The 27,849-nt window shown below is 46.8% G+C and overlaps 1 protein-coding gene across 2 annotated transcripts; it reads right to left on the reverse strand.

Moving 5' to 3' along the window:
• Positions 1-27,482, reverse strand: MAP3K14 (mitogen-activated protein kinase kinase kinase 14). 2 transcript variants are annotated; one of them, XM_054224478.1, is made up of 16 exons: positions 27,400-27,482; positions 19,742-20,006; positions 19,102-19,171; positions 16,268-16,478; positions 15,544-16,152; positions 14,337-14,474; positions 12,115-12,244; positions 11,272-11,403; positions 10,560-10,664; positions 9,681-9,844; positions 9,157-9,307; positions 8,157-8,510; positions 6,876-6,982; positions 5,375-5,519; positions 4,705-4,805; positions 1-3,346 (listed from the first exon to the last, which is right to left on the reverse strand). In XM_054224478.1, the coding sequence occupies exons 2-16, from the start codon at positions 19,992-19,994 to the stop codon at positions 3,182-3,184; spliced, it is 2,835 nt and encodes a 944-aa protein (XP_054080453.1). In that variant the 5' UTR covers positions 19,995-20,006; positions 27,400-27,482; the 3' UTR covers positions 1-3,181. The 2 variants fall into 2 exon arrangements, with proteins under 2 accessions (XP_054080453.1, XP_054080454.1); XM_054224479.1 differs by having other exon boundaries at positions 27,396-27,445.
• Positions 27,483-27,849: the final 367 nt, after the last annotated feature.

Consider the following 27,849-nt stretch of genomic DNA (forward strand, 5'->3'; position numbering starts at 1 on the left):
TTTCATTTTCCCAACTTTATTTTTTTCTTTTCCCTGTGAAAATGCAGGTCAAAAAACGTTCATGTCAAGAAATCACAGTTTTATAAAGTGTCATTCGTTCAATACAAGCTAGTCATTCCGCCGCCTTCACCCACGCCCGTACTGCCCATCCCAAAGAGATTATCAGCTTCACATTGCTTTGCCAACAGTGATTTTTTCCAGACTTTCGGAAGGAGCCACGCGACAAGAGCCACCTGCGTTTATCACTCCTACCGGTATTTGTCCTCCCTACCCGGGACTGGGGTTCTGTCCTAAAGATTAGTTACGTTATTATACACCGTTTCAGCCCAATTTTAACGTGGACAAGGAAAAGCTTTTCTGATTTCCACTTCTATCAGTATTGCACAGCCAGCTTTCATCTGGAAGCTGAACTTTTTATGCCTGTCGTAGCAAAAAAATGACCAGCCAAATTAAGGAGAAAGTGTCCCGGCAGCAGGAGAGAGTCGAGGAGATCCCAAGCTGGCAGGTAACAAAACCGTGACAACCCTGGAGATGCTCCTGAGAGCAGAACCACGTTTCAGGAGAGTAAGAAAGCACCAGTGGTTTGTGGTATTGACCCAAGCGTCTTGCCCGTCCGGCAGGGACGGCTGACGCCACAGCCCGCGCGTCTGGCCGGCTGTCACGTAAAAGGCTTGTTAGGTGGAAAGCTGCAGCCTCACCTCTTCACTTGAGGTGGCAGCAAAACAAGACCGAAGGTTTTGGACAACCCAAAGAGGATGGAGATGCTGGCTAATGCTGGTGTGAGAGTACAGGAGAACACGGACACCTCCATCTACCCAACAAAGACATTCCGGCTTCGCAAGGGTTTACTGCCTTCCACCCACTCGTGTAGGTGGCCCGAGATTAAGGTTAATGCTATAGCTGAGGTGGAAAGCTCAGCAGTCCTGCAAACAGAGGGCTGCCGCATCCTGCCCCGCTGCTCGGCAGAACTCGAGTCTCCCGCCGACCTTCGGAACCCTGCACCCGTACGTCGAAGCACTTCGCAGACAACAGCGAAAGCCACGAGACGCGGCCTTTGGGACGGGAACAGACCCTGCTTTCGTATTGACGCATCACCGACAGCGACGTGTCACACCGACACGTCACCAACAGACTCTTCTTAGAAACAACCAACAGGTTTTTCTCCTCCCCCCCTCTCAGAGGGAGCCCAGGAAGGGCGCCAGGAGTGGGGAGACTGGCTGGGGCAATGAGTATGCGCTTGGGAGCTCCCGGGAAGGCATTTTGATCCCCCCTCCTGCTCCAGAGCCTACAATTCTTAGTCGTTTATGGCATCTGAAAAAAACAACAAAAAAAATTGAGCCAACCTACCCATTCCCCCCACTCCTTCCTGGAAGAGATGTGCGTAATGTGCTAATTGTTTACTAAAAAGACTCTTAATGTGGTTGTTTCAGATACAATTACGTGCCTATTTCGGACAACGTTTTTAAGTGCTTTAGAACAAAAAGTGCTATAAAAACTATACCCATAGTGGTGACAGCTTTAATTTTTCTTCAAGAGTTACACTTCTTTATTACATCACAACTTTGGTTTTCTGATGAGGGATGTCACTGCCCAGCGTATCAAAACCAGCCGATATTCTGGGAGACCAAAGGGAAAGAGGATCAGAGGGATCCTTAAGGAGCACCGGTCCTCAGAAAGGGAGGCCCAGAACATAACTTTTCCCAGCTATTTTCTAAGTGAACTTCGCTTGAGAAAAATGCAAATATTCCTTGCCCCACTGCGTCCCCCAGGACCAGCAGGGATCCGGCAGGGCCCACCTTGTTTTTTGGGAGTTGTTTCTTTATTCAGCCTGAATGTTGATAGCCCCTGCGCAGAGGTCACCGACATTAACAGCACTCTGGAAGAGCCACAGTGACCGTGACTTCCAGGTGTCCAAGGACTTTGAGCCAAGTCCTGAGCAAGGAGCCTTGTAGTTTACACCTCCCTCTGTGTTGTTTTTTTTTTTTTTTTTCTGGGTTGTAAAAGGGCTATCAACACCTGCCCATCTGAATTTGACCCACAGAGTTTCAGTATATTCCAAACAACTCACAAATCAGTAAAAAAAAAACCCAAACAACTTCAAAGCTTAAGGCACCCTGGGCCCAGCTGCCCATCCCACTCCTTTAGCGCATTTTGACGTAAGGGGAGCAGTACGAAGCCTCGTGCCAGTCCGTGAGTGCTGGTGAAGACGGGCTGAGCTAACACACGGCGCAGAACTGGGGCACTGATCTCCAGCGGAGGGGCCGAGCGGCTGGACGGATTGCTTTTATAAAGGCTGCGGCAAAATTCAAACTTTGTCCGAGCTGACTGAGCCGCCATCCCTTCCCCCTCCAAGGGGAAACTGCCTGGACGGGACGGTTCACGTGAAGTCCCGAGTCAGCGGTGGAAATAAGGATGGAGAAATACAACCCTTCCACCCTGCCCACCAAGGAACACCATATCCCCTCCTCCTGCCCTACCTGCCAGACAACGGAGAGAGAGCACCAGCCCCTAAGTCGGGGAGGAGACCTGAAGATGAGAGCTGCAAGCAAAGCTCTTTCTGGGAACAATGTTCTTTTCCGATTCAAGAAGGAAGCGTCTGCGGGGAAGGGTGGGAGGTGAAACCAAGAACCCAGCTAGTTACCGCTGTCGATTTTCCCCATGCAAAAGGCTTGAGGTAGAGATGATGTTACCCAAAGCCTACAGAAACGTTGTTTTTCCTCCAGCTAGAAGGAAGTTAGCCAGCTCCCCTTGGCACAAACAACCACAGCTGTACTGAAGATACTCAACCTCCTCCTTCGGGCAAGCCCAGCAACTACCAGCTTCACCTCAGAGGCTGAGCAACGGGAGTTCTCATCCAATCCCCCTGTTCTCCTGAAAAGCACAATCGCATTCCTCTGAAAAGCAGGAATTTCCACCCACCATTCTCAAGCTCAACCTAACATTCACACCCAAAGCAAGTAATTCCCACTGTTCTGGGGAACATCTAAGCTCAGGACATGTCTTGGAACTGGATCAGAACAGACAACAGAAGTGAGGCCTGAGAGCAGTGACCTGCTGAACCGCTATCCTACTTCAGCACAAAACACCAGCAACTGCACTTGGTGCTCCATGGCAGGGGTGGTCAGAAGCTTTTGCAATTCCTTCTTTCAACAAGGTAAAAACCTCCAAAACAGGAACGGCTTCATGGCCTGTTCTCCAGTTGACCGTGTTTGACTCGCCACGTCCAGCTGACGCTGCAGTCGGGGGCAAGGGTGCACTGCAGCTCAATGCCAGAGTCGGGGACCTCCATGTCGTAGTGAACTGGTTGGCCTTCTTTAGTAACCAGGCTGAAAGCGGGGACTGGGATCTGTGAAGCAGAACGAACAGATCTGAGTGGCGCTTCAACTCTCTTTCAGAACATAATATCCCTCTATCGAACGCAGCAAATAGCTTCCCAACCCAAGAAAAGCTCCTGGAGAGAGGCTTCTGCTTAGCGTAGAATAGGTTGGGCGGGAAGGGACCTTAAAGGCCACCCAGTGCCACCCCCTGCCCTGGGCAGGGACACCTCCCACCAGCCCAGGTTGCTCCAAGCCCCGTCCAACCTGGCCTTGAACCCCTCCAGGGATGGGGCAGCCACAGCTTCTCTGGGCAACCTGGGCCAGGGGCTCACCACCCTCACAGCAAACAATTTCTTCCTCAGATCTCATCTCAATCTCCCCTTTTCCAGTTTGAAGCCATTCCCCCTCGTCCTATCACTCCATGCCCTTGTAAAAAGTCCCTCCCCACCTTTTTCTTGTAGGCACCATTCAGATGCCGGAAAGCTGCTCTAAGGTCTCCCCAGAGCCTTCTCTTCCCCAGGCTGAACCCCCCCAGCTCTCTCAGCCTGTCCTCACAGCAGAGGGGCTCCAGCCCCCTGACCATCTTCACGGCCTCCTCTGGACCCGCTCCAACAGGAGCATCCTAACCTTCTCTCGTAGGAAAGTATCTCAGAAACCAGACTAGGTAGCATTCATGCTGCTGTCGAATTGCCTCGCCCAGGTTTTTGACCATTGCTGGTGGTTCCTGGACTGCCTGTGTCTGGGCACTGTGAATTCCTCTGCAGGCTAGCGATATTGGGCCTTGTGATGGCCAAGAGAACAAAGCACACCAAAGAGAGCCAACACCACTAAAACATTTTCTGGACTTCCGCAACCTCTTTGTTTAGAGATGATCGCCACATTTTACACTCAGATGAGTCACAGTCCCACAAACACTCAGGAGTTTCTTTCAGGGACTGCCAAAGAGGCCCACAGTGAGGTTCACTGGAGTCTGCCAACATCTCCTCCAACCTAACAAGTCAGAAGCTTCACAGCCAAAGACAGGCCATTTCCCTTGGCTGATATTACTGCTCTTGACGAAAAAGTCATACAGTTATTGTTCTTTAGGGAGAGGGGAAAGGATTTATCTTTATAGTCAAGGAGAAGGATTTTTAAGCTGCAGCACAGGTACTTTCTAAGATGGAGATCCCTACAGTCCCCACGACCGTTAGCAACGGCTTATGATTCAGAAAACATCTTCTGGTATCACACTCCTAACAGCAGCACCGAAGTTATGTTACTAAATGTGTCATGAGGATCCTTGAACGGACTTCTGGGTCCCTGGTTTTAAGGCATTATGAGGCTGCATTGTGGGAGAAATCACTTCTCAGACAAAAGGCTGTACTTAACTCCCAGCTCTGCGTCTCACCTGGCTGCTTATCCCAGTGGCAATGTCTCCCACCTTCGTCCTGTGGAAATCCCTGATGTGTAGATTTTCTCCGCTTAGCAACTGGATCTGGATTTTCACTCCTGAAATGTGCAGGAGAAGTCATTAACTTCTGCTGTAGGCATAATGACTTCACGGTCCAACACAGAAAGATTGAGTAGCAAAGCACATACATCAGAAGAACTTGTTTTTGTCTTTAAGCGTTTAATTTATGTAGGTCTTTCGCTGAGCGTGGAGTCTTGCTGAGGACAACGATGACTCACAGAGCAGAGCTGGATTTAGCAAGAAAGCAGCTGAAGAGATGTACTGATTTGCACAACGTGCCCTCAAAATTACTTTGTAGACGTTTATGGTTATAAAGCATATATCCTCGCACATGGTAGCTGCACGAGGCAAGGCATTACAGAGCTGAGCCAGAGTCTGTGCATTCAAGAACTTCTCTGGCTTTTACTAGACTACCCAGGCGTGAGTGCCTTCTGCCCAGCTACGACTGGGGCAGACTTGGCCTCTCGACAACCCACGTCCTTTTAGGAAGGTCTGTGCTCAACTAAAGGAGAAGAGGAGCTCAAAGACTCCACATCCCAGACCCTCTAGATACTGAAAAAAAAGTTCGACCCGACCATTTATTCAAACTTTAGAATTTCAGACGCACCATTGAAGTAGCTGGGAGTGTCTGTGTGCCGACTGCGGTTCAGCAGGTTGTTCCAACTGAAGCTCTGCCCATCTGCCTGGCTGTTCCAGGAATGAATCCCGGAGCTCATAGTGTCCCGCAAGCTATGAGAAGCCTTCATGGAGTTCTGCAGAAGTAAGCACAAGTTTGTCAAAGGTTCCTAAAGAAAGTGATCTTACATAACATAAACATTAAAATAACCTCAGGAAGAAAAAAGCAGAAATCCACAGGGATCTAGGCAGAACCTTGAGTTATTCAACATTTACCTGCCATCTAGAAAAAGAGGATGAATAGCAATGTTTGCAGACATAATAAGTTATTCTCAGTGGTCAAATCAATAATCAGCTGAAGAGCCAGACGAGGAAAAAGAAGGGTTTTCTTGTACTGAGTGACAGGAGAATAAAGCGCCAGATAAAATTCTAATGCCAGTAAGTGACAATGCCCAGGAAAAACTGTTAACTGTACATAAACAACTACGGACCCTACATTGCTGTACTGCTTGGAAAAGTCTATACTATCTTAGAGTCATAGAAGGTCAATCTGACAACATCAGCATAGTGGTAAGTACCATTCAAAAGTCAAATTAAACATTAGGGTTAGATATTAGGGGAAAAAAACCCCAAAAGCAGAGTTACATCCCATGCTGCACCCCACGCTGTGTTAACAGCTGTACAGAACTCTGCTCAATCCTCCTCGAAAAGCATTAGAAGGCTGAGAAGAGGAACAGAAATAGGAAACAAAGATGACCACAGTTAGAAATGACTCCTGCAGATGGCAGGCTACACAATTTTGGACTCAGTTTTTGAAAACAATGATTGAAGGGCTTGCGTCCTTCCCTGGTTCAACAAGGCTTATTCAGTGTTTCTCACTGGTATTCCCTGCCCTACGAACACCAGAGACAGAGCAAACAAAATTCATTAAATTTCTTATTTAAGTAACTTAGACCATGTAAGTCATTAGTATGAATGGTTTAAAAGAAGTTCATGGAGAACAGAACCATAGGCTGGGAATGAATATCCAAGATTAGGGTCTCTGTTCTTCCGGTCTTTCCCTAAACATGCCTTTAGTGGCCATTGCCGGGAAGAAGACCCTGCGCTGCACAGCTGTTTGTCCGACTTGGTCCAGCTCCTACGCTCATCACTGCCTCTTCAGTTCCTTTCTTCTGCACAGAGAGGGTCAAAGCTGCTGATGTTTTCCAGATCCCTACACTTGCTGCTCACTGTGAGCGCACAGCACAGCGGAGCAGCTGGGGGAAAGGGACCCACGCTGCACTCTAAGCTAAAGAACAACTCCAGTCCTAAACACCCCACTGTCCAAGAACAAAGACTTCTTCCCAAGGTACTCTCCAGCAAATTGGGTGTCAAAAACCAGCAACAAACATGAGAAACTCCAGATGTTGATCAGTCACGGCTTCCAGTCTCCCAGCGGGGGTTACTCTGCCACCCCCCCCACAACAAGAGGGTTAGCATCCAGTTGGACTCACCTTCTCACTGGCATCTGACACAAATGGGCTGTCGATGCTGAGACAGGAAAGCATTTGTTCTTGCTCTTCCAGCGAGTAAGGCTGTGAGAGGCTGTTCAAAAACAGTTCTGCGAGCAAAAGGAAAGAGAAGGAAAACATTTCCAGTGATTCCTTTCACACCTCCCTGCTCTAATCACAGTTATTGCAATTAATACCCAAAGCTGCTTCGGCATTATCTAACAAACACGGATACTGGCGTCTGCAAAACACATGACACACAATTCCTCTGCTAAGTAGGGGCTACTGCTACCACTGTGAGAATAGGGAAACTGAGCCAGAAAGGACAGATGGATTGTGCAATGACGTGCAAAATGCCAGAGACGGAACCAGCACCCAGAATTTCCCCGTTCTTGCCCATTATGTCACCTATCAGTCTTCCTTCTAGATGCATCCACATCACACCCAGGGAAAGGTCAAACTTATGTACTCGACTCTTGCCGTAACACGCACTGATGAGATCCAGACCTGACAAGGCTGCTGAAGATCCAAAGCCACCTGAGAAGAAAGCTGGCCCTCAGCAACCCCTAAAATGCCATTCCTCTGTTCTGTGACAACAGTTACGTTTCAAGGGACTTTTTTCCTAGCTTGAAGTTTTCAATGATTTTACAAAGATTAGAAAATATGGGATAAAAAAGTGAAAGGCTGAGTTATACTGGAGCAATGGAACTGCCCTGTTACTCCACTGATTCCCACGCTGAACTTACTGCTGGTTTTCAAACTCTGGATCGCTGCTGGTAATCAAATTCGTTGGCTGGTGGCTACAGCGTTTCCGATGCCCAGAATCAAACAGCCGTAGACTGTTTTTAACTATGCTGCTTCGTTTGACATCTCCCACCCAATAGGCTTATCCCTTTATTAGAAGAATTATGTTTGAAAACCTCAACTTTCAGATGAAGTTGGAACTGCAGACACTGTTTACACAGTGCACGTAAGCACATGTGTGAAACCGGCTGGTTTTTTTGAGAGGTTCCCGCGCCTCTCACAGAAGTTTGCTCCACTCTTCAGAGAGTGGGACAAAATCCTAACTGCTACCTTTGCGGCATATTTAATTGGTTAAGAACTACTAGTTTTGGTAATTTCAAGGAAGGCTGAGCAATTCGTGTAACGAGAGAGGAACTATGAACAAAATGACATCCAAGCTCAAAACCCAGCAATAACTGTCAAGAAGCCAAAAGAAAGCAGCTGTATTTTTATCACGCTCCTAAGCGAAAAGCTGAATTCCCTCCATAGCACATCGTTTACCTATTTCCAGCTGTTGAAGCTCTTGTTCCGAAATGGTTGTTGCTCTCTCCACGTGGCTGCAGCTCTTCAGGGGGAGAGGAGTCGAGGAGAGAGGCGGAGGATCCCAGGTCTCCGATAACTCCTTGCACGCGTTCCAAGGGGTTCCCTCCACCTCCTCCGTTTGCTCCAGAGATGGTGGTGGTGGCGGGACCGGGCTCGCACCAGAAACTTTGACTGCCAATTTTGGGTCAGGACCAGTCTCAGAAACTGGGCTCACTGTGGGGGACAGGGACGTCTGTGGATTGTTTTCTTTGTTCAAAGACAAATGTCTCGGCTCTCTGTATTCGCCTTTCCAGGGGCTTGTCACACCTCCCACTGCAAAACCAAAAAGCATAAAACATTATCAAATAAAAAAAAAAAAACAAAACAAAAACAACACACAGGTAAAAGTTCTCCTTCACAATAAGAGTTTCTGAACTGTGTCTCGCTGTAAAATGCCCAGCTTCTTCAAAAGGCGAAACCAGATCCCCTCTACGAATTCTTGCCGTATTACAGAACTTTTCAGCAGGATTAAGCTGAAATAAGTTAGGGATCGGCTTAGAGGCCAGGCTGGACCACAAGTATGAGTTATAGCTCAGGATGCAACAAACCTCTGCTTTCAGTTTTGCTGCCTGCCAGGCTCCAGCTCGCTCGCTGCAGTTGATACTTCAGCTGAGCGCCAGCCCAGCCGCAGCACACACCTTAATAAACCCACATAAAGCACAACATCGGCTGCTTCGAGCAGAGAAAGGAGAAAGAGCATGTGACAGCACACAGGAAATTTTAATTTATTTGGGTGAGAAACACCCGGCTGCGGGCAAAAGCTATCAACCCCAAAATATACATCAATGCTGAGGCCTGTGCAAAGCATATACTGAACAGTAAAACATACTGGTATTTCCCACGGGACCACTCTGACACAACTAGCAACTGGCCGCTTTACCAGGGCGGGTAAGAAACTTTAGATACAGGACGTTTCTACCTTCTTCAAGTGCCACACTGGTCTTAGTTTTCAGTTCAGACGCAGATGCTCTCTGAACCGGCTCTTTCTCCAGACCCATTTTAATAATCTCAGCAGTGAGAGGGTTGCAGGAAGGCGGAATTTCCCTCAGAGGAGGTGGCTCTTTAGCTATCTGTGTAACAAACAGGAAGCGAAAGAGGTTAGACCAGAGAGGCTTCGTTTGATTTCAGAAAAGTCCTTCCCACCCCGAGAGCGTTCCCAACTGAAATTACAGCATTAAATGAGAGACATGAGCAGTAATTTTATTACAGTTGAATGGCTAAAAAGTCACACCCAAGTCAGGAGCGGGATAGGAAAGAAACAGCCCCCGTATGTGTAATACACGGCAGTCTCAGAGGCGTAAGAAATGAAGCAAGGTTGGCATCGTCTTAAGATGCCCAGCTGGCTCTCAGCCAGCCTTCCTGAAACGACTGCTCTCTAGCTGAGTATAACGAGATTTTTACAGGCTTACGTACCTTTTACCGGGGAAATGTTGGGCCACTCACCTTCAGACAGAGTGGGTGATTGTAATACTGCGTCCAAGGGTGGCACCCGTTCAGCATGTGCAGCATCATACAGCAACTGCTCCAGACATCCACTTTGGAGTCACAACGCTTTCCCATGACCACCTCCGGAGCCATATGAGTCTCTGTGCCAGGCACATAGTTCCCTGAAACCATTCAAACGAAAACTCACCGCGTGTAAAGTAGAGAATTGTTCCAGTGCAGCTGCTGGGAAGCCTATGGCAGCCTCCTGGTCTTTTCAGTTAAAGTGAGAAACAGGTCACCTTAACCCAAAAAGCAGCACTGTGTGCTCTTATAAGCTGCTCAAAGGCTACATCTCCATATCAGTCTCATCCCTTATACACAAAATAGGTATTAAATTCCCCTCCCAAGCAAGTTTGGGAGGCAAAACATGACACTCTATCGGTGAGCTCGGCATTAGAAAACATACCCTTCTCTTTCAACAGCTGCACTAAGAAGCACTGTAAAGTTTAACTGCCCAAAAGTCGGCGAGGAATTTTGCTTTGGTGGAGGTCAGGATTCTTCCCCAGCTGTTTAGTGAGGTTACGTGACAAGTCAGAGTTAGATTTTTAAGTTTCGGTGTGGTGTCTTGCAGGGACAAAACACTGAATGTAGTATGCTGACATAATCTTACAAAAAATACATCGGCCTTCTAGACTGGGAGCTAAGGACCACCTTCCAACCGTAAGTTCATTTTAGCTGTCAGTGGGATACATCACAGTAATATCAATAAATGTGACACTATGAGCAACGTTAAGTCTGGAAATTACAGTTGCTTGCAAATTAGCCATATGTAAATGTTCAAAAAGAAAGAATGAGTCAGTAGGGCAATTCTTCAGAATCGCAGCAGGAAATCCTTACCTGTGACCAAGCACTTTCCCAGGCCATCCGGATGAAGGTGAGCAGAGTGACCGAAGTCACACAGAAGAGCCCTGCTTCCATCATCAGACAAGAGCACATTTTCCGCTGGCAACGAGAAGTTTTTAATTAGTCAGTCTCCTTTGTCACTGAGATGGAAAAAAGCCAAAAGCCCACAGAACAACAGTTTTTTGAGCCCAAACCAAGGTCTATTACTCCTATGGTGTGTCACTGCCTTAAGCAAGTACACAGCTATAATTATCTCTATTTATAAGTTCCCAATTATCTGTCCTGGAGATTGCTCTACCCCAGTGGTGAGGCAGCCTGGGCAAGCAGCCTGCCAGACCCACCAGATGACAGAAAGAAAGAGGTGACAAATATGATACTTGCACTGGCCCAGGTTGCCCAGAGAAGCTGTGGCTGCCCCATCCCTGGAGGGGTTCAAGGCCAGGTTGGACGGGGCTTGGAGCAACCTGGGCTGGTGGGAGGTGTCCCTGCCCAGGGCAGGGGGGCGGGATGAGATGATCTTTAAGGTCCCTTCCAACGAAACCATTCTATAATACGCCCAGCTGTTTAGAACCAAGTTAAGCTCTAATCGCAAATGTAGAGCTGAAAATCTACTAAATAACCTTCTGCCACTCGGTAACTTAATCTCCAAGCAGTTTGCCTCTTGCAAGAAAAAGGGAAGAATAAGGTACCTTAAGTACTATCCCACCTTTTACATCTCCATGGAGAATGTTTTGAGCATGAAGATACTCCAAGCCCTCTAATGCCTGGCCCAAATAACTGAGGGCTCGGTCCTCTGGCAGGCAGCCACTCTGTTTAATTAGCTGACCTAGTGAGCCACCTAAAAAAGAATCCAGAAAGTCCATGTTAGCTTATCTTTAAAGTCTTCCCAGCATCATCAGCGTTCCTCGTCATTTCTGATGAAGAAATGAGAACTGCCAGGTCCGACAGCCCTTATCTTCCACATGTAGGTCTGTTCCTTTTGTTTATTCAGAGTTCTGCCCAGAGAAACTGGCCTCTTTCATGAAGTCTTTTGCTTAGTGTCAGTTTAGCGGTGTTGCTTTGTATCAAAAGCAACTACTCTGTGATCACATCAGATATTTCTAGGTGCTACTTATCACCAGCCAATTCTTCACAGGCTGTGACTTCCACAGTCCTGGCTGGAAAAAGACTATCAGGCAACAGAAGCACCTAGGTTTGCTTATACAGTGTCCCTTTTTCCAGTACATGGTGCCGTGCAAATGAACATGAAAGCAAAAACCAGCACCAGGTATGTGTTTTAGTGAGAATTTGTAGCTGCTGCTGAAGAGATACACATCCTGAACTGGTGTGAGGCAGGACTGGAAACGATTCCCCCCAAGAAAGACCATTGCTACACACCAGCAGGGGTTACACATACCTATCCCGACCCGCTCAGGAATTAACGCTAGGAACACTCTGGATACACCAAAGAATTAACAGATTTGTAACTAGGGCAGGAGGAAGAGGAGCTCAATGTCCACTGCATTCAACAGTTACAGTGGTGCTTCCATTGTGGTTGTTCCCTTCTCACCCTCCATCAGCTTCATGAAGATGGTCACCCAAGGTCCTTCCTTCACAGCTCCGTACAAGGGGACAACTTTAGGACTTGTTATTGCAGCACACGTCGTTAACTCCTCTGCACGGAAGTGTTCAACTTGTACCTAGAGAAACAAAGAAGAAGCACTGAACAAATTTTTGTGACGAATCCCCACAGAATCGTCCCTCCCTGACGCTGGGCTCAGAGCGTCCCGCAGCGTTTAACAGCGGAGGCACAAGGATAACCTTCATTAAGAGAAATCAGTGGGTACAGCAATAAGTGGAAAAGCTCAGAACGATTCTGAACAAGGACAACGAGAGTCCCTAAGCCCTCGGTGGCTGAGTAACGTTAACATTTGTCAAAAAAAGATGCCAGGTTGCAACACCTCCGGCTTACGGCTGAGTACCGGTAATCTTCAGGAGGAAAGTAATTTGTGTCTCAGTTAAAAAGATAATACTGACAACTCCAGCATTCCGCTTTCATGAAAGAGGAAAATAAAATATCTAAGGATGGCGCAGGACTTGGCAAAAATGGAACTCTCCCAAAACAGGAGGGAATATGAAATACGGCCACAAGCAGTGACTGACACACCACCTTTTTAGATGGTACTCGGCCTGCACAGAAAAACGGTTAAAGAAAAATTCTATTCGCTGAGCTCGGCCAAACAAAATAAAACAAGAATTTGCTAAAGACCAGAAGGAAAACATGAGTCATTAAGATTCTGGTGGGAAAAGGATGTATCATGTTTCTTCACTGTCAGCAATCCAGCCATAGCTAAATTTTCTTTAATCTCAAGAATTGGGCGAGCAGGTGCTTACAACACCAAGTATGGTGAAGGAAGGGCAGGCAGTCCCCTTCTAGCACCGGCAGACAGCAGTAATTCCAGACAGTTACCAATGTAAAACGAAATAAATCCTAAGTGTTCAACTTGCACGTTAGAACTCCCTGGTTTAAGAGTTTGGTGCGAGACGTATTTCTAATCTACAGAATTATCCTTTGAAATCCTCCAGCAATTAAGGGGGGGGGGGGGGAAGTAATTGACTTTTTGAAAGACTTCAGCTTCTCCTACTCTCATGTCTGTCTTTTCAGCGCTCCACTTCTCCTTCCTGAAAATATACACTAGTAGCAGCTATTTCTCCTAAAACTGTGTATTTGCAAAACAGATAATAAATTTAAGTAGTTACATACTGCCAGAAAACAAGTCAGTCACGTTGCCACAAAGTTCTGCATCTTAAATGTAAGGATGCAAAATAGGAAATAGTTTTCTACGTGCTTTAAATACTTTTGTTTCTATACAACTGACAAATGCAATGGTTAAAAGACTGGACAAGCTGCCTCAGTCTTGCCACTTACATCTTTCCACGAGGCAATACGTCGAGTTGAGACCAATGTAAACAAGAAAAAGCAAACTCTTTTATATTGAAAAATGCGATCTCCGATTCTTTTTGCATATTCAAGTGTTAAGTTCCAATAAACTAGTTTACATTCTCATCATCTACTTGCATCACCGCTCTCCCTTCCCCTCGGAGCACCCCCCCAGGGCTGCCTACAAATCAATATCCTGATTCAAGTTATGTTCCACACGCTTCACACATCGTACGGCAATGGCATATCTTGACGTACAAGATATTATTATGCCAACTTCTGGAAAAATACACATCCTTTGTTGCTTCTGTAAGAGAACCACCTCATTACAACGTGCCAGTATTGCATGTAGCGCTCATTGAGCAGAAAAAAAGCTCTCTCCATTTTAAGTGCCTACCAACTGCCTTATTTTTTTCCTACTTTATTCCCTTTTCAACAGAGAAAACACCTGCCGTGTCACCATTTACACTAGACGTGTTTGAAGATGAGAACAGTTAGATAAGAAGACAGCTCAGGCAGCCGGTTCTCCCCCGCAGTCTCTAGGAACACACTTACAATCTTTCTGAAATCTCTGCTCTCTTGGCCTGTCTCAGCACAAAACCCAAGACGCCTCGTGGCACGCTTTGAAGGCCAAATGAACCTATTTCTGGCTGCTAAGCACAGACAGGGTCTCCGCCTGCTTCTTCTCTCGGTGCCATCACCTTGAAGTTTTGCCTGAGATGTAACCAGAGCAGCATTTCACTGTAACTGTACAACATGGTACCTACACTCCATGTAGCTGGAAAGGGAAGACTTTTCCTCTGTACGCCTCCTTGTGTCAGGAAAACCCCCCTTTTCTCACACATAATTACCTTTTTGGCAGCACACTGGAATCCTGTCTGTTTGTCCTCTATTTTGTATACTTCTCCAAAAGAGCCAATGCCCAAAGAACCGTGACACTTGGTCCAATGAACCTCTTCTCGGTACTCATAATCCACTGGCTTTAGTTTCTGGAAATTAAAAATCAGAAAACAAGATGAAGCAAGGAAAGAAACACTTAAGCGTTGAGCTCTACAGACAGAGATCCACATTTTCAGAAAAAGCGCAAGGATAGATACCACCGCACCTCTCTAAAAGTCCCTGTGCCAAATTACTTCTGTCATGGGCTTGAGATGAAGCGATGCGGGAAGACCTACTTGGTTTCTGTGGGCTCTGTTTGGTGTAAATGAGTGTTATAAAGAAAGGCTACCAGTATTTGGATAGCTTCAGAGCTCCAAACTATTCCCTTCTTATGGGGGGCATAACTACAAAGCTAAATCCTACAAATAACGCAAGATTCACGTAACTAAATGTAGGCATTTATGTGCGAGATAAACCTTTTTTTATAGTCAGCAAACTGAGATTTGCCTTAGATCTCAGAGTAAACATATTCAGGCGGGTGAGTGACACCCTGAACTCCACCGGCAATACTGACGCTGTCACACTGATTCCAGAGAAGAGTCCTCCAAGAGGAGTTTAAGGTAGCAAGAGAGAGCTGAATTCAGAAGAAATGAATCACGCCTCTAAGATTTACATGCATTTGCTATGCCCAAGCCCTACGTTTGGCAAGGCACAACGGGCGAGTTGCTGGGTTCCTACCAGAGGCAGCAGACACGCTTTTTGCACCTTCACGATCTCCACGTCCCTGGTTTCTGTCTGTGTCACAGCCCAGGTCATCTACAGCCAATAAAATATTGCAGGCTGTTCACCTGAATGGACTGGGTTCTTTCACAGCCAAAGAGAGAAACGGTATTTGAAGACTGACTAAGCACAGAAACACTTCTCCGAAACAAGCACGCATATTTTGTGAATGAGCAAACAAATTAGAGCCACCAAGCTAAGACACGGCTTTACATCCTCCACAAACCAAAACTGCCTCTTTAACTGGCAGTCTTCAACCGTATCAAGAACCATTCAGAAAACGCAGTCTCGTTACAGAAGGCAAGTTATTATCATTGCGTGGACGCAGATTCTCTCTCTTCTGAAGCCCAAGAGAAACACTGCCTTCCACGACACTAGTGCGTAGGGTCAGAAGATCACCTCATTAAGTAGCACGCCTTCATTTTCATCCGCTTCGTGAAATTGTTCCTTCGGGTCCAGACCACCTCCTCTCCACGTCTTGGCTAAGCTGGCTAAATTCTGTGGTTCACCGAGACTCACGCTCCCCTTCAGGGCGTCGACCAAGTATTCTTCCACAGAAATTTTATCCGAACTGGTTTTCATGGACTGGTTGACGCATTTGGGGAAACTATATTCTAAATTTAGGCCAGATAAGCGATGCTCACTGTCTTGATAGTTGAGATCACCATGGAAGTACGTCTCCAGAGCATTACGTTTCATGGCATGGAGAGGACTGTCCAGATGTGGGAAATGGGGGGGGATTATGTTGTAGGGAAAAGGATGGAGAGTTTCAGGCTGTGGAACACTGTCCCTCTGATAGTGTCGTTTCCACACGTGATTAAGGCACTGAATAGGGCTTATCAACTTGTGCAGTTCTGTTTTGTATGGGCTCCTCGGTGAATGGAGTTTGCCCGTGGACAGACCTTTCTCAGGTTTCTCAAATGGCAGCGGATCATAGACCAAGTCCTTGTTAAATTCTGAAACCCAAAAACTGTTTCTGTACAGACTATTTGTGTGTGATTCATCCTCCTAGAAAATAAAACAAAACAAAACAGCTCAGCAGAAACCTCAAAATAGCCATCCAAAATTAGGAGGAGTTTGCAGAGGTTCCAACAGTACGAAAGGAAGGCTTAAGGATTCTCACCTGGACGGGAATTGGGGTGCAGCTCTCTTGTTCTGGAGTTCTGGGACTTCGCCTACCGGCGGCCACTGTTTGCATTTTCAGCTTGGATCTTTTCTTGTGACGTTTCTTTTTCGTCTTCCCACGATGCCTCCCTCTCCAGCAGGTAGGTGCCATCTTCCCCTCCGTTGCGTGGGCCACATTGTTCGGGATTTGATCGAGACTGTCTGACCGGCTATTGGAAACCAAAATGCATGAAGTCTCTTAGATCTGACGGCGAAAGCACGCTTCCAGTTAACAATTCCGACCCACAACACGAGAACAAGAACTAGCAATTCTGCCTTCTGAGATTTAAAGAATAGAGAACGATAACATAACTTCTTGCCTTCTAATTTTGTATTTGTAGCTTTTGCATTTGTAACTTCAATATCAAGGAACAATAGTATATTTGGCATCGTAAGAAAGAAATACAGGGAGGGTGTGGTGGAAGCAAGGCGTTAACTCTCCCAGTATTTGCAAATTCTGCAAAGAACAGCCAGACTAGACAGCAAAGTAGAGGGAAAAGCACTGAACGTCTCCAGGTTGCTCCGAGACAGTTTAAGTCTATGATTTATAGTGAACACAAAGATTATGTATAAATGCAACCTATTTTCAAAAATTGTTAAAATTAATAAAAATACTCATAATATAAACATCTGCTCTATTGGAAAGAAAAAAAAAAAAAAAAAGGCTTGGCGCCAAAGAAAAGGGATGACTAAGTGCACTAAAATAAAATAGCTTCAAAAAGCCAAAACGTTCTGGCGTGTAAAGCTCAATACTACAACGTGATTTCTCGGAACGCGTACACAGACAAACCAGCACTGGCCAGCTCACCTACTGGGGGGCTGTACAAAGAGATACACTCTCAAGAGGAACACCTGCCTGCAGTTAATACCAACCAGAGTGGTTAAGAATTTTTTTTTAAATCAAGTTGTAAGAGAAAACAGGATATTTGATCTTCAAATGAAGAACCATAATTGTTCTGTTGCTCCATGCAGTATATCATCTGCCCTTACTGGTCAGTGATGCAGTTCCCAGCCAGCATTGCTCTCTGCGTCTTTTCCTGCTGTTTCAGCGCACCACTGAGTGCTAAAAGACCCAACAAGTAGAGTTCTAGGCGATGGCATTACTGCCTTGCCTTGAACCCGAACCTGTTGAAGTTCAACAAGGCCAAGTGCAAGGTCCTATGCTTGGGTCGGGACAACCCTCCTTACCTATACAGGCCGGGGGATGATGTGATGAGAGCAGCCCTGCGGAAAAGGACTTGGGGGTACTCGTGGATGAAAAGCTGGACATGAGCCAACAATGTGCACTTGCAGCCCAGAAGGTCAACCGCATCCTGGGCTCCATCAAAAGCACTGTGGCCAGCAGATCCAGAAAGGTGATTCTGCCCCTCTACTCTGCTCTGGTGAGACCCCACCTGGAGTGCTGTGTCCAGCTCTGGAGCCCTCAGCACAATAAGGACATGGACCTGTTGAAGTGGGGCCAGAGGAGGCCACGAAGATGGTCAGAGAGCTGGAGCCCCTCTGCTGTGAGGACAGGCTGAGAGAGTTGAGGGGGTTCAGCCTGGAGAAGAGAAGGCTCTGGGGACACCTTATAGCAACCTTCCAGTAGCTGAAGGGGGCCTACAGGAGAGCTGGGGAGGGACTGTTTGCAAGGGCATGTAGCGATAGGCCGAAGGGCAATGGTTTAAACTAGAGCAGGGCAGGGTTAGATCAGCCATTAGGAAGAAGTTCTTTCCACTGAGGGTGGTGAGACACTGGCCCAGGTTGCCCAGAGAGGGGGTGGAGGCCCCATCCCTGGAGACATTCAAGGTCAGGCTGGATGTGGCTCTGAGCGACCTGATCTAGTTGAAGATGTCCCTGCTCACTGCAGGGGATTGGACTAGATGGCCTTTAGAGGTCCCTTCCAACCCAACACATTCTATGATTCTATTCCATATAGCTGGCATCCATGTCACATAAACCCTCTAAGAAATGGTTCATTCTCCATTTCTTCAGTTGGTTCATGGGACGTCATCAAGTCAGTGGGCGATGTCAAGCCATACACCTCACCAGTGTCCGAAAGCTGCCAGCAGAGAGGCAGCACTGAGTTCTGTATCCCAGTTACCCACTTCAGCCAGTGCTGGAGCTGCTTGATAAAGCTCCAGTGTGTGCCCCAATCGGGCACATATTCTTCATGAAGAAAAAGTGGCTTGCTCCCAGCTGACTTCAGAAAAACAAGACACAGGCTTCCATTTTTTCTATCGCAACCACTACTTGCCCTTTACCACTGTCAGCTTCTCTTCACAACTCTATTTCTGTTGCTGATGCGGTCATTAAGCAAAGGTTCTTCTCGCATCCCCTGCTGTTTAACCTCCCCAGAAACAAAGCAGTTCCTTTTTCTCAAGACTACTGCTAGCTACCTTTCCCACAACTTTTCAAAGAGGATGGTGTAACAAGGTTTCAAAAGCATCAGGACAGTTCAAAGAGACTGAAAATGTCCCCTTGGATGCTTCTACTTCAAGCCCACCAACCTCAAAAAACGGCTCAGTCATTCCAAAGCAAATTCGACAACCCAGAAACAGAGGTAGAAGACAATCAGCAGGCACTGAAAATAAGACAAAGTGTTTTGAGTAGTTTGTGCTTAAACTTATATTTTCTCGTAAGACAAAAAGAGGAAGATGTTTGGGGAAAAGACGCACTCTTCCTGAGCCTCAGACAGAAAAGCTAATCCAAACAGTAGCTTTCAGAAAAAACACTGTAAGCACACAGGGTGATTTGGAACAAGTCAGCACACACAACAGTGAAGGTGGGTATTCATGTTAAGGAGTCTCTCACCTGTAACGCTTACTGTGAGCAATAAAGGATCTCTCTGACAAAGTGGGGCTGAACTCCTGACTGTTTTCACCTGCGTGAAAGAAAACAGGATCATCACATGTCTTCAAGATCAGGCAAAGTCCCTCCTGGTAACAACTGGACTAAGAAACAACTCTACCAACTTGCTAAACCAAACAGTGATCCAGACAGGTCACCCCACGGTCGTGCCACATCATCCACACTATCTTCTCCCTTCCCCCACCAGGAGATAGCTTCCCAGCACTGCAATCTCCTGAGCCCTTAGCTCTTTCCCACTTGATAGCTTCGTTTTTCTTCTCTTTTCGACCCCTCTTTTAAAACACCTTTCAGAAGTCAGCCAAGAACAGATGACCCAGCAGGACACAGGTTGATTCTCAAAGCAGCTAGGTGCAACGGCCACATGCTGTTCTGTTATTTATGCTTTATTCAGTGGATGCTGCCACATTATTAGGAGATTTCATGAGCTTCCTAAATAGAGACTGGGATGTGTCACCAACTCCACCCCACTTGGGATTACAAATAGATTTCAGCTCAGCTCTCCAGGAGCGCAAAGTGAGTGAAATCTCATACCGCCCTGCACATTCCTTTTTCTCAATGAAGAGCAGACCGCCCTGCTACTTACATTCTGCTTGGGCAATAATAGAAATTGATGCACAGCCTCCTTCTGTTTCTTCTTTTGCTGTTCCTTTGGTGATTACATCATTCAGGATTTTCCACTGACTGTCAAAGATGACCTTCTTTGAATCTTCTACTTTGCAAACACTGCTCTGCTTTTCACTCACTGTCTCGTTCAGCCCCTTCGTAGCTGTGTGCTCCTTCTTGTGCTTGACGGCTGCATCAGGAGCTCCTTGGCACGTAATTCCCATCACTGCCATTTCAGAGAGTCACTGAGTAAGGACAAGAAACCAAAGCAAAACACTTGTTAAAATACTTAACTTCACAGGCCTCTTCAAGTTCCTGAGAAACAGGAGGCTGCTGAAGGTTATCGGATTACTAAATCACTTAAACCAAACCAAGGTCCTACCCAACCTCTGAGCATGGAGCTGAAAAAGAACCCAAGAATGCCAGCTCTCCATCCCTGACTCGTACCTGAATTTCTGAATAATTGTACTGTTCTTGTACTGAAGATCTGAATAATCAATGTTATTCTCAGTACTAAAAATAGGAGACCACACAGGTTTCAAAGGGAAATTTATTTCTTGTTATATTCCCTTAGCTTAAACACAAACAGTGAAACCATAAAGAAGAGGGAACTCTCATATCGCTAAACAGGAAGAATATTCACCCAAAAAAAAAAAAAAAGAAAAAAAAGAGAAGACATGAAAGATTTTCTCCTAGAGTGCAGCTAGGAGAAATTACATTGTGCTCTCACACCACAAAATGGCCATAAAATCCTGCTAATTACTTTCTTCCTTGTACTCAGTCGCCCTCAAATCCATTTCTCATTTTTCCTTCCAATAAAACAAGGCTAGGCAATCAGCCTGCCCATACATAACTCCTTCCATGCCCTTAATCACCGATAACTTTTGAAATACTTGGTCAAGCCCGGCAAAAGCAGAGCTCTTACGGCGTATGGGATTAATGCAAGTTGGTGGTGGCGAGAGGACAGTGACGGTGCTGGAAAAGACGATCCCCTCGGCTTGGCAGCAGCTGGCGAGTCAATCAGCACGGCTGCTGGCTGACCAGTTAGCGTAAATGTAGCTCCCAACAAGTCCCAGCACATGCCAAATCTTGGCCAATTGGCAGCGCGGAGGGAGGTGGAAGGGAGCCAGGGGTGGAAAGGGAGAAGCATGAAGAAGCATGGAAGCAAGGCACCGCGGGACGGGACAGGGGTATATTGTGGGGTGGAAGTTAGGAACACGAAGAGTTAGGAGTTCCTACAACCACACTGAGCGCAAGCCCCCAGGAAATACAGCTTTGGTTTAGCCCCTGATCCTCTCACTCTGGATTCCAGAACAGTTAAAACATTGTTGTTTTCTATGTTTTAAACTGGAATATGGTCTACTGGCCCTTAACTGTAGAGGTCACATCCTCATGCCAGTCCTCTCACAGCTCAAGTGCAAAATCTTAAAATGAACATTTCCATCATTAAACGACCCATGAAAATTCAGAAACCTTAGCAAACACGTACAGGTGTTAAGTACCACAAACCCAGTGTAAGACGAGGAGGAGGGACATTTGAACAGTGGCCAGCAAAAACAAGATCTCAGAACTATTACAGGAGCACATCTTTGAGGCTCATCAGTTTAAATCTGCACCAGGGATTTTCTTTTCCTTTTTTCCTTTCCTTTTTTCCCCCCGCCTGGAACACCTCCCTGGGACAACAGGACATTTACTCTAACAGGCTCCTGGCAACACAGAAATCAGTTGGGAAAATGAAAACAAGTGGGTGTTCGGTGCCTAAAAGGACCACCAAGGAAAGGGAAAGGGAGCCGTTTGGGAGCCAAGTGCATGAACCTTGGTGTGATGTGTAAATGAGTCACCTAACAACCTGGCAGGTATACAAGGAAAGTCAACAATGACCACATTCAGTGGCTAAACAGAGAACAGCTGCTGTGCAAAAGAAGTGCTGATGACAGTATCCCACTCATTACGCCCGTCCCGCTCCCTCTCCTCTACAGAAATTATGTCAAATCTCAGTGCTGTAAAATAATCCCTTGGAGCAGCAGAAAGAGAGCTTGCCAGATGACTAACCCAAGCCACCAGTGACCAAACTGACAAGTTCAGAGCTATTTTTATACTCACTCTCTCCTGATTTGCATTAACTCTGTCTCTCCTTGCCCTCCCCTCACCTTCAAGGACCTTCAAGGTCTGCAGCCCGAACCCATCCCCATCGCCAAAAAATACCCAATTCTACCAGTCACTCCTCAGCTTAGTTAAAGGACAACAGAGGGAGGGGAGAAGCAAAATTGCAAGTCCTTGTTGCCCTCTGAAATGGAAGAGAATAACAAGGAAACATTACTGAGATTAAAGTCAACAAAGCACATACCTCACTTGCCGACTAAAAAAAAAAAAATAAATAAAAAAGAGGTAGTTATTGTAAGCAACGTCCTCAAACACAGCAGCCGCCAGCGCTCAGACGGTTTAATGTGTGACTCAGGTCTACAAGGCTGTGTAGGCACAGAAGCTGCAAGCCCAGCCCAGTTTAACTGTTGCCGAACAATTTTCAGGTCCTTATAAGAATCAAAAACCCAACTATTTTTATGGTACGAACAACAAAAGCGCAGCTGGCAAGAGCTGTGATTTAAAAAAAATAAAAAAAAAATCAGAACTTTTAAATAATTTTTGAAGCATAACTTCTCTTGAAGCTACGTATTCAGATCTGGAGGGGATGGCGATCCAGAGAGACCCAAAGCATTCATAAGCACTGTTAATTTGGACGTAGGTGCTCGGTCTCTCGGCCCAGGTCCCATGTGCAGCCCTTCCCAGGGAAGCTCTGGATAAAAGGGAGCCTTGGGAGCAGTAAATGGGTCCCTGAGGTTCCACGGCAAGACCACTAAGAACGGGATTTACCCACATGAGACACGCTGGAGCTGCGCTTTCAGCTGCCGATTTACTTGCCACTGCTCTGGGATGAGCACAGCTTCCTGTACAGACACAAGTTACATACGTGCAACACGAGGAGCTTCACGTTGTTGAGCCGGACGGTGGTTGTTTCGTAGCCCAAACTGCTTCTCCAGTTTTCAAAACCACCTCTCCCTCACCCAAGTCACTTAGACTCAACTGTAATTCTTGATTTCAATATCCCTGACTTTCTTCCCTCTGCAGACGTGTGTATGGGCTCATTGTTTTCAAGGAAGAAAGGGGAAGTCGGGTTAACGATGCAGCAGATAAAAGTGCACATTACACCCCTAACCCACAATGGGCTTTTGCTAGCAGCATTAAAGACTACTTGCTCCTTATCTTCACTAGGGTTTTACACTCGCCTCTGGTTAACTAATGTTAGTTCTCACTGCTGTAAAAAAAGAAAGTGCGTTTTTACAGAATGAAAGCCAAACACGGTACCAGTTGTGCGGTGGAGGCACTGGTCCGCCGGCAGTGGCAACTCCTCCCTCAAATAACGACTGTGCTTCTGTGCGAAACTAATATACTGAATAGGTTCAGCCGAGACTTGTAGGGAGTCTGAATTCAGGAGACACTCAAGCATTATTAATATAAGAGATACCACGCGCTTTCTGCTCCTCTAAAACCTCCTCCCTTCTCTAAACAAGTCCCTGTTCGTCCTCTTCAGCTCTTCCATCTCAACAGGAAGCTATTTGTAGCAGGGACCTTAAAAGAACATTTCTGTGTTTCATGAAGTTACTGCGTATACAGAAAGAGAGACTCATAGCTGGAAAAAAGGAACGCAAATACCTCTCCAGCACTAAAACACTCTGCAGCACACCATAATACGGGGTCCTGCTTGGTCTGCCTGGGTCAGATCTCCTTTGCCAATGGCTTTTTGGAGAATTTCAGTTAACAGTTTGTGGAACAGCTCATAGATTTAGTTAAAAAAGACTTGGGAAAGAGCTTTAAAATATACATAAGGCTTCATAAGTCAGCTTCAAAGTATGCAGATTTCCTCTCCTAATCTGAGTGCAAATTCTCAGCAGCAGTTTCACATTGACATTTAGTTTGAAGAAAAAAAAAAAAAAAAGAAAAAAATCATGTTGTCTCAGTGAGGTTTCCCACTTCCTTATTGAGAAGGGTTTTATGAACAGTGCATTAACTTAGGCTAGCCTTCTCTTGTGCAGCTGCTACTGGTTTATTAAAACAACACAACTAGCATTTTAGCGATGTTGCCTTGCTGACCACTACAACACAGCAACAGCTGGGAAGAGCCAGGAATTTATGCATCACCAGAGCAGGGAATGACAACTGAGAAGAAGAACATGCACCTTTCGGGGACCTTCCAGTCCTAACAACTGTCGGTAGGTATTCGAGAAAGGGCCAAGTCTGCAGCCAAAAGACCTTATCCAGAGTATTAGCTAGAAAATCATCATACAAAGGCATCAAACTTTATAAAAACCCACGTTTCACCAAAGAAAGGAAAAAAAAAAAAGATTACACTTGTTATAAAAAACGAATCACACTAATGATTTGGTTTGGGGCCCAAGGAGTAGATACACACATACAACCCTTTCAAACCCCAGGCACCACTTCCCTCTGTCCCTGCCTCCCCACTGGAGTCCTTCTCTGCTGGATGCTATCGACAATCTCCCTCGCCTGCCCATGTTTCAGATGGAACCGAAATTCAGACGGTTCCGTTTTCGGCCGTGTCAGTTTAAGGCATATTATTGTAGCATGGGCCCGGGGTGGTTATTTAAACAAGCTCAGTGCTGTCAGCAAGGGAGAAGTTTCAATTTGTGTCAGAAGGGACTTAAAAAAAAAAAAAAAAAAGTTGTAGCACTCAACACACCCCCCTACATTAAAAAAACACTTAATGCCACTTTAAATTAAGAGAAAAAAAAGACTTTCCTTGCATATCTAAGAGTTCCAAAGTAAAAATAAATAGAATGCCTGACTGATTAAAATACCGGTGAGTCAGATCACCAGTTGCTATTCCAGGATGCTCACATCCTTCACCTCCTCTTCTTTGACCAGTGTTACCCATGTGTCTGGACGAGGGGCTCCTGTACAGCTTTGTCTGGTTCCTCGGGGTCTCTCGTGGACCACCAGTACCGCTGCACGCAGCTTTACCTGAACATCACCAGGTAAAGGTAAACCTGCTACCTAAACCACCCCGGAACTGCCCGTTTGAAGGATTTCACTATCAGCCTGATGTTTCCGAGTAAGTTATGTTATAAATGATAATAAGTATGTAAACGCTTTCTTTAAAGTGGTTTGATAGTAAATACTTCAAAATCCCGTTTCAGCCGTTTGTACTGCTTACTGTAAACACCAGGATAATGAGCTTCAACTGTCTTTTTAGTTGCCAGACATTAGTATATTCCAATAGTTTGGTTACAAAGTCTGGAGGAAAATATTTGCCTGGCTTTAACCATCATCAGACTTTCTAAAAGTATCTAAACACACCTATCTTCATTTCCTCAAGTACAACTCACTGCTCAACAATTCTTTTCATGTTGTTGAACAAAGATATGAATAGCACCATTTGCTCAGCGTTTATAAACATCACCGCAACCCCATTCATTCAAAGAAGGGGCTAATTTTTCCAAACTGCTTTGCAAACAGAAAGCATCAGAACAAACTTCAATCCGGCAAGGTTTTGCTTTCCGGTCTGGCTCAGCTGCTCCCACACAGGCTTTCAGGACATCCTGACTTTTAAGGCCCACTTGTGGAGTGAAGCTACTTCCTAAATTATAACAAGAGGATATAATAAAGCACCTAAACGGACAACTTCCAGCAATAACCACAAACACATATTAAAAACAATTCTGCCCAAGCAGGCAGGACCGAGTTTTCACCAGTTATTACTACACATTGCTTCGCATCTTGAAATTTACATTTATAAAATGCCACGAAAGGCTACAAGAAAGCAGTAAGGCTGAAATGCTAGTCAAACCCAAAGGTTTAGTTAAATTTAGTACAGACAGAAGCATTTCTATGTAATCTTAATTTATGATTGGTCCTGCAAATTCAATGACAATGATTTTATACTGTAAAGTAGAAATGTGAACTGACCAGAGTAGTTTGAACTGTCCAGCCTGAGCAACGTCCCATGAGATAAACTCCCGTTTTAATTGCAGGAGAGAACGGCCTTTTAGGCAAGACAAGGTCAATATTATTCAGGCCCCAGGGCCCTGATGTCACTAAACTGTGACCAGCAAAACCCAGATTCCTACAGATTAAAGCCCCACATGTCTAGCCCTCATAGGCCTCCTTCTGGTCCCTCCATGCGTCCTCTTACTCTCCCTTCCTCAGCATCTCCAGACCTTTTCCTAACCCAGGTCTCTTTTACTCTAAGCCAGCTGCTCTCCTGGGAAATTAGAGATTTTTCTGTCTTCCAGACCTCTATGCCTCTGTCTCCCCTGACAGATTTGACTGACACTTGCCAGCAAACTTCAAAAGTCACAGAAAGCAAGTTAAAGAGACAGCATGGTCACATTTGCCTCCTTCTGTTTAGCAGCCAGAGTAATAATTAGGCATCGCATCACTGTTACAACAAAAGCTCAGCTCAACCTTCTCACATTTAACACTGAAATAAGATTCAGGACAGACAAAGTTCATTAACTCCAGCCATGTTGCACCAGGTCCCACAAATCTTTTAGGTTTTCGGTTGTTATATGTTTGTTTGTTACACTCCTCCTTCACAGCATGCTACACAAAGATATTCACTCCCTTATAGCAGTTAAAATTTAATAGTTAATAGCAAATGACTCATTCCGAAGGAATCTAGTGGCTGTGCCAATAACAGATTTTAACTCAGTTAAAATGCAATAAAGCAGCACACTGCAGAGACATATTTCAAAGCCCGATTCGATTATTCTTATCGCTAATGTCACAGCAAAGAAGGCGTGAGTTATTACTCATAAAAGGGTTCAGAAAGCCAGATGCAAAAGAAATTTAGAGGTTGTTTATGGATGCTACTTTCAGATTGCTGCTTCTTACATGTGCAAAGCACCGAACACATGTTTCTAATGTAACCGATTAAAGCAGACAGGAAGCATCTGAGATCAACCACAGCAGCAACTTATTAATCAGCAAAGAAGCATTTTAACCTTTTGCCAGCAAAAGAAAAAAAAAGAGTCGCATCAAAGATGAGCGCTACGGCTGGATGCGAGAGGCGAGGGACAGAGTTGAACCGAACTCTGGCTCTTTTTCAGCTGTATGTTCCCATTCGTCTCCCTCTGCCCTCTCCAGGGCCAGGGATGCCTCTGGCCAGCGACCCCTCGCACAGGCCAAGCTCCGCGGCTTCACCACTGCTCTCCGGCGGCTGCTGCGGGAGCGGGGCGGCACCGGCGAGCGCGGGGGTGCGGAGGAGAGGAGCTTCCCAGCGGGAACGGAGCGCCCAGCTTTAACCGACACCGCACGGGCAGCGCCGGGCACCCTGCGGGGAAGCGGGACGGGGGTGCAGGGTGGGGGGAGCGGCGGCAGCCCGGCCCGTTAGCCGAGAGGTACCGCTCAAAGCTCCCCGGTACTCCTGGGGCCCTCCCCTCCCGCCGGAGCCGGGCTCCCTCACACCCCGAGGCGGCTGCGGAAGCGGAGCCGGCAGGGTCCCTCAGGCCTTTACCGGCGCCGACGCGCCCTAACGGTTCCCGGCCCCAACGGTGCGTAGCTCCAACCGCTCCCGGGCCCCCGGGATCCCGGCCCCGCTCCGCGTCCCCCGCCCGCACCTACCGCTGCGGCCCGGCAGCCCCTCAGGCCTCCTCAGCGGCACCCCGCTCACTGACAGGCTGCGGCCGGCCCGGCCCCACCCCTCCCCGCCCTGGCCCCGCCCCTTCCACCGCCCTACCGCCAATCGACGCGCCGCCTGAGGTGAGACCACGCCCTCCAGCCCCCGCCCATTGGGTTTCCCAGAAGTGGGCGGGGCTTCCTGACAAGCCATTTTCCCCGCTTCCTCCCGGCGCCGACGCTTTTCCCGACTGCGCATGCGCGCGGGGCTCCGGGAAGGAGGCGGGGGGCACTCCGTGCGCAGGCGCGGGGCGCGCGCGCCGGGCGACCGTTGAGCGGCCGCCGGTCGTTTCACGATCGTCGTCTCTGTCGCGACCGGTGCCGGGGACCCGAGAGCGGCGGCGGGGCCTGGGGGAGGCGGCCCAGTGTGATCGGTGGAGCGAGGGAATCTTCGCT

This window comes from Rissa tridactyla, chromosome 19 (genome assembly GCF_028500815.1).
Source record: "Rissa tridactyla isolate bRisTri1 chromosome 19, bRisTri1.patW.cur.20221130, whole genome shotgun sequence".
NCBI classification, from domain to species: domain Eukaryota; kingdom Metazoa; phylum Chordata; class Aves; order Charadriiformes; family Laridae; genus Rissa; species Rissa tridactyla.

Excerpts from the sequence above, each read along its gene's own strand:
- MAP3K14 (XM_054224478.1), bottom strand. The coding sequence starts at position 19,994 with ATGGCAGTGATGGGAATTACGTGCCAAGGAGCTCCTGATGCAGCCGTC. Across the intron at positions 16,479-19,101 it reads GCTCACAGTAAGCGTTACAG|CCGGTCAGACAGTCTCGATC; the intron begins GTGAGAGACTCC and ends GGTTTCCAATAG. Across the intron at positions 4,806-5,374 it reads CACTCCCAGCTACTTCAATG|GAGTGAAAATCCAGATCCAG; the intron begins GTGCGTCTGAAA and ends TGCACATTTCAG.